General features: G+C 49.2%; 1 protein-coding gene across 1 annotated transcript; it reads right to left on the bottom strand.

The window, feature by feature from the left end:
- ARPC5 (actin related protein 2/3 complex subunit 5) lies at nucleotides 1-4,792 on the bottom strand. Its single transcript, XM_064454392.1, has 4 exons — nucleotides 4,598-4,792; nucleotides 3,754-3,826; nucleotides 1,791-1,967; nucleotides 1-1,273 (listed from the first exon to the last, which is right to left on the bottom strand). Exons 1-4 carry the CDS (start codon nucleotides 4,738-4,740, stop codon nucleotides 1,211-1,213), a joined length of 456 nt encoding a protein of 151 aa, XP_064310462.1. The 5' UTR covers nucleotides 4,741-4,792; the 3' UTR covers nucleotides 1-1,210.
- Nucleotides 4,793-5,392: the final 600 nt, after the last annotated feature.

Below are 5,392 nucleotides of genomic sequence, written 5' to 3'. Positions count from 1 at the left end.
TAAACATTCAGTGACGATTTATTGTCTGGTCTTTATTATTATTACAAAAAAAGCAGATATCAAAAACCAGCAAAGATTTCACAAGTTCCCCAACAGTTTTACACAACTGAACTGCAGTAAAATGGTGAATGTAAAACACACATTTCAGTCCTGGCCCTAAACCTCCAACAGTGATCTGTGGTCTGGGATGGTACTTTTTGAAGCACCCCTCTTTATTCTGGAACCTGATTCACCCACTAGCTAACATGCTGCAGCACAATGCAACAGGACTAATGTGAACTGCCTGGTATCCCTTAAGACCCTACCGACCTAGAAAACAAAATACGGGAGCTTTGCAAGGCTGGCGTGGGTATGTGTTTCTCAGATCACCCCAGGCAGCCACTTTGTTGTGCTTGACAAAAATCAAATCACTTTCAAGTTGCTGGAAGTGATTTGTTGTGTGAAACCTGCTTTTTCTTCTCCTCTTCTTTATTTTGCTCCCCAAAATAAAAAGAGTTCACTGGACTGGGCTCCAGCATAAATGGACCACCATTCTACTACCAAATTCTACCATCCAAACTGCATGATGGACAACTCCATCCCGCTGTGACTTTCCCGCTGTGGACCCAGCATTTGACTGATCACAAGGAACCTGAGCAGGCCGTGAGATGCGAGGTTAAGGAAAATACTCAGCTCTCTGGAATGATAATCAGGGTCGGAAGGGAGCCTTTGCTTTCTGTCCTATTCACAGCTGTAGGTTCAGAGGTTGACCAGAGGAAACATGGTCCAGTTACCTGTATTAATAGCTGCCCCACTTCTCAAATACAGATCTTACATCAAAACACCGCTTGGCTAGCGAAAAGAGTTAAGACATTGCCCCACGTCCCTCAGCATTTGCTTGGAAAGTCAGGTCCAAATCTGCCATAATTATACACAAAGGCAAATCATCCTAAACATGAAGTTGTCTGTGTCGCTATGCGTGTCACTGAAATGTTTGCGAGTACCAAATATTCCTGTTAGAAATAAATTGCACCTTCATAATTTTCCAGAATTTAACAAACAAAAAAAAAAGAGATCACGATATGCATTATTTGTCAGGTATGAAAGAAGCAGCAAGAAGGCAAGCTGAGAGACAGGTGCTGCCCACAGGGCTGCAATGGCATTTGGTTGTTTGAGTTTTGTACCAGCACTTCCCACGCCGTGGATGGCAGACAACCACTTGCTGCTGGATTTAAACCGTTTTCCTGGCAGTCAAAACACGGACAATGGACCCTACTCCTCCAGCAGCCAGGGCCTGAGAAGAGAAACACGGCAATTAACACCAGGTCAAGGTAGCTACGGGCTGAAATGACTGAGCGGAAAGGCTGTCCGACTGTATTTCTAATGAGCATCTCCCCGCCCTTTACATTAAGTGCAAAATGCCAGCACACCGGGTGCCAGGGAAGGATAACCGCATTCACTTTACAGACAGCTCTTTAACGAGCCTTTATTTTGCTGCATAACCGAGTTGCAGATTTTGCTTCCCCCTAGGAAGGAAATTATAATTCCATCTGCTTGAATCACTGGATCAAACCATTTTCTTTGCCTCTGACTAACGTAAAACCAAATTTTACCTGTAGAATCTTTACCCAAGGAATCAGAAAAAGTAGGCACATGAGCTCGCAGAACTGTACCCTCCTCTCAGCGTGAAATATGGCACGTCAGTTTTATCAGACAGGAAGACGGTTCTTACCAGGCTCGGTGAGCCTGCCTTGGAGCCAAGAACCTGCTACCATGGGTAACCTGGGCAAGAGGAAGCCCTACAAACACACCTTCTCGTGCCACTGCAGAAGCACAGCACTGCTGTTGTCAGAGGGGCTCTCAAAGCCTTTGTAGATGTACTTCATTAACAGGTCAACACCGTTCTTGTCCAGCGACTGCACTGCCTTCTCAATATCGTTGGCTTTGAAAGAGATGAGGACCTTCAGGACAATACTTTCTGCACGATCCTATCAAGAAACAAGGGAGGCAGAGATACGTTTGTTCTTGTATAAGGTGCATTCAAATATTACTCATCTCTCCAACAAACAAAACTAGATATTTTTTTAAACAATCCTAAAATATGTTTGAATAGGGCAGCTGGTGCACAAAGCTTGTGATAACAATGTATAACACATATGTCCTCTCAATGACAGACAGCTAAGAGTTTAACGTGTTTATCCTGCTTGAGGTTTTCTGCCTCTCTGCTTCTGTTTGCAATTCTCCACCTATTAAATGAGGTTACGGCTAAATAATAGATTTTCAAATCAAAACTCAAGGTCTGGCAAATTTCAAACGAATTATGAGAATTAAGTACTTGACTGGCCTTCCTGACCACCAGAACCTTTTCCGTGCCTTTGTACTATTTAATGAGATACAACTACTATATTCCATGGAAATGCCTTGGCCGGCCTGGAAGAGGTGACTGCTGGAAACCACATATTTTCAATACAGTCAACCAGGGACCAGGATGCAAACTGGCAGCATTAATATTGTGCATTAATAACCATCTGCAAGCTGATCCGGATGTCATTTCAGGCCCAGATATGTGTGTGGCATGATTAGAGCAGCACATCAGCCATGTAATCAGCAAAAAGTAGCCCTTCCTGTTCATCCATCACTGAGGGAGGATGAAGGAAAAAGGTCTTGGGTTTGTTGGACTTTTGAATAATTCCATTATACAAATACTTCAAGCAGCTTCCTTCTTCAGAAATTATGGATGTTAGTTGTCTTGTTCAATTTAATATCGGATAGCCACTTGGCTTAGCAAGACCTCACATGAAGAACTGTAAGTAAAAACATTAAAGTTCCACGAGATTAATTAAAAATGATGCAACACATTAAAATTCAGTCACTGCCCTCTTCAATTCCACTGCCTTCGAAGTTATTCTTAAATACATCAACACAGTTCTAATGGAAACAAGTCATTAATGCGAGGACAAGGCTGTTCAGTCTTTTATACAGTGCTGTCTGTAACAAACAGCTGGATCTCAAAACCCCAAGAAAACCCACAGGAAAGGGCTGGGTTTAGGTGAAAAAGTCTCCACTGGTGGCCTGGTAAGCAGAGCAGGAACACACCTGTAGGACTTGCCTCAGGCAGGGAGAACAGACTCCTGCAGGCGCTCACCATCTGAGCAGTTCCCCATCTTATCTGCCTGTTCCTCTCACTGCTGCAATCATGAGCCATTCAAGGTTTATTCTGGGGAGATTCAGAAATACATGCATGCAGCAGGCTCCTATATTCTGTCAGAGGGGGAGTGCTCGCATGTTCTGAGGTTTTAACGGCTTAATTTTGATTGGATGCAATAACCATCGGTTCTTCCTTTTTTGTAGGTTCATGGTCTGGCTGTGATAGCAGAGTTTCCTTAGTCAGAAGTGACAAGAGCAGTTGCGGTTCCTTGATTGTTCAGTGCTGAGTACATCTATGTGCTGCCAGGCCAGGAGCAGGCATGGGCCTCTAGCAATGTGTGGAATCAGCCAGGGCACACAATATACAACCAAGGCATGCAGGAGAACACACACAACCTGAGCTAGCACCAAGTTAAAGGTAGGTGGATGAATGACATCTGACCTATGGCATTTTGAACAAGATTACAACGGCAGAGGTCACGGATATTTTGACACTGAGGAATACCCTAAAAACCAGCTTTCTTGGCTTCCTCAGAGGACACCTGGCAGGGTTGGTGGGGTAGAGGTTATAGAAACAGGGAAGGATTTTTAAGGAGTAACCCATGAGTGAGCAAGTTACTGTTTCACCTTCACTGCCTGGTTCTTTGTGTTGATAGGAGGGTTCTTCAGAGCCGCCTGTAGTGCGGCCATCATGTTCCCTGTGCCAGACGGTTAAGGACCAGACACCAAGTATTTAGAAAGCAACAGAACCAGCTCCAGGACAGCAGTACTCGTAGCTGCCTTGTGCATGACTGAAAATACTTAAGGTTCAGCAGATGCAATGATTCCCTCAACAGATAGCACTGATTACAGTGTCAGGTAGCAATTATTAGGTCTTTTGAGGAAGGAGCAGCACCAACAAGAAGCTGTGCAGTTCCAGTATTGGAAGATACTTTTTAGGCCCTTTGTTGAATGAGGATCCAAGTAAAAGTCATTATTCTCTGTCACTTCTGCAACTCATAGCCCTCAAGAATAGGCCTCAGGTCAGCACATCCACCTCCACCAGCTGCTGGGACAGTGATCCTGCAGCAGCCGGTGGGATGGGCTGCTCCACCACCCAGCCGGCCGCGGCAGCTGGCAGCGGGCACACAGAGCTTTCCTTTCCGCCACAGGAAACCCCTTCCTCCACTCGTCTCGCCTCCGCCATAAGACACCTCCGGGACACCATCACCGCCCCTGCCGTGACGGGAAGCCGGGCTGCCTTCCTCCTGTCAGACCCCATCGTCCTCCTCCTGTCAGCCCCTGGCCCCTTTCCGCTCTCCCGCCTGGCCGCGACCGCTGTCCCCTTTCCCTCCCCTCGCCGGGAGAGCCGGGCACGGACGTACCCATAAAAGGCAGCCCCGGCGGCCGCTCCCGCTCCCCGCCCGCCCCGCACCCCCCCGCCGCGGCCACTCCCGACGGGACTTTTTCCCGCCCGGCGGCGGAAGGATATTGCCTCAGGCACGAATCCACCTCGCCCTCATCGGGTCCCGCTTGGCCGTCGCCTCCTTCCTCCTCATCCACGAACTTGTTCTCGTCGTATTCGTCCACATCCACCCGGCGGAACCGCGCCGACGACACGGTGTGTTTCGCCATAGTGCCCCCAGCTCTCCTCCTCCTCCTCCTCCGCCCGCCACCGCCTCCCGCCGCTCCGCGCACGCGCCCTCCGCCCAGCCGCGCCCGCCCGCCGGCGCACGCGCAGGCTTGCCGAAGGGAAACATCCCGCCCCCGCCACCAGGGGGCGCCAGAGGGAAAACGGCGCGGGAGGGGAGCTGCTACTGGTCGGCTGCCAGCCACGTAGTGCCCCGGAGTGGGCGTGGCGGGCGCGCGGTGGCCGGGCGGCAGCGGATCCGCGGGGGGGGGCAGCGCCGTGCACCGCAGGAGCAGCTTCTGCCCAAGCCTTCGGACAAGTACGAGCAAAGCAAGGCCCCGCCGCCCTCCCACGGGCCTGTCGGGGGCCCCGCCATCAGCGTGCGGGCTTGGCCCGGCACTTGGCAAGCGCGGATGCCGAGCTTTGTTACCACAAGAGTTAAAAAATAGCATTGGCTTTATGTTCCGTGGCAAAAGAAATCATTGCCCCAGTGCCACAGCAGGGACAGCTTCTTGTGATCGTGTTAGCGAACGTTTTGTCGGAAGGTGTGGAATTAGTATGATCTAATTCAAGAAAGCGTTACTAAAAAAGCTAGGTGTTGCACGAGTAAGGGATCCAGTAGATTCTAGCACATTTCTGCCTCAATGATGTCTTAAG

Source organism: Phalacrocorax carbo, chromosome 6, assembly GCF_963921805.1.
Source record: "Phalacrocorax carbo chromosome 6, bPhaCar2.1, whole genome shotgun sequence".
Lineage (NCBI taxonomy): Eukaryota > Metazoa > Chordata > Aves > Suliformes > Phalacrocoracidae > Phalacrocorax > Phalacrocorax carbo.
This window is presented reverse-complemented; position numbering and strand designations above follow the sequence as displayed.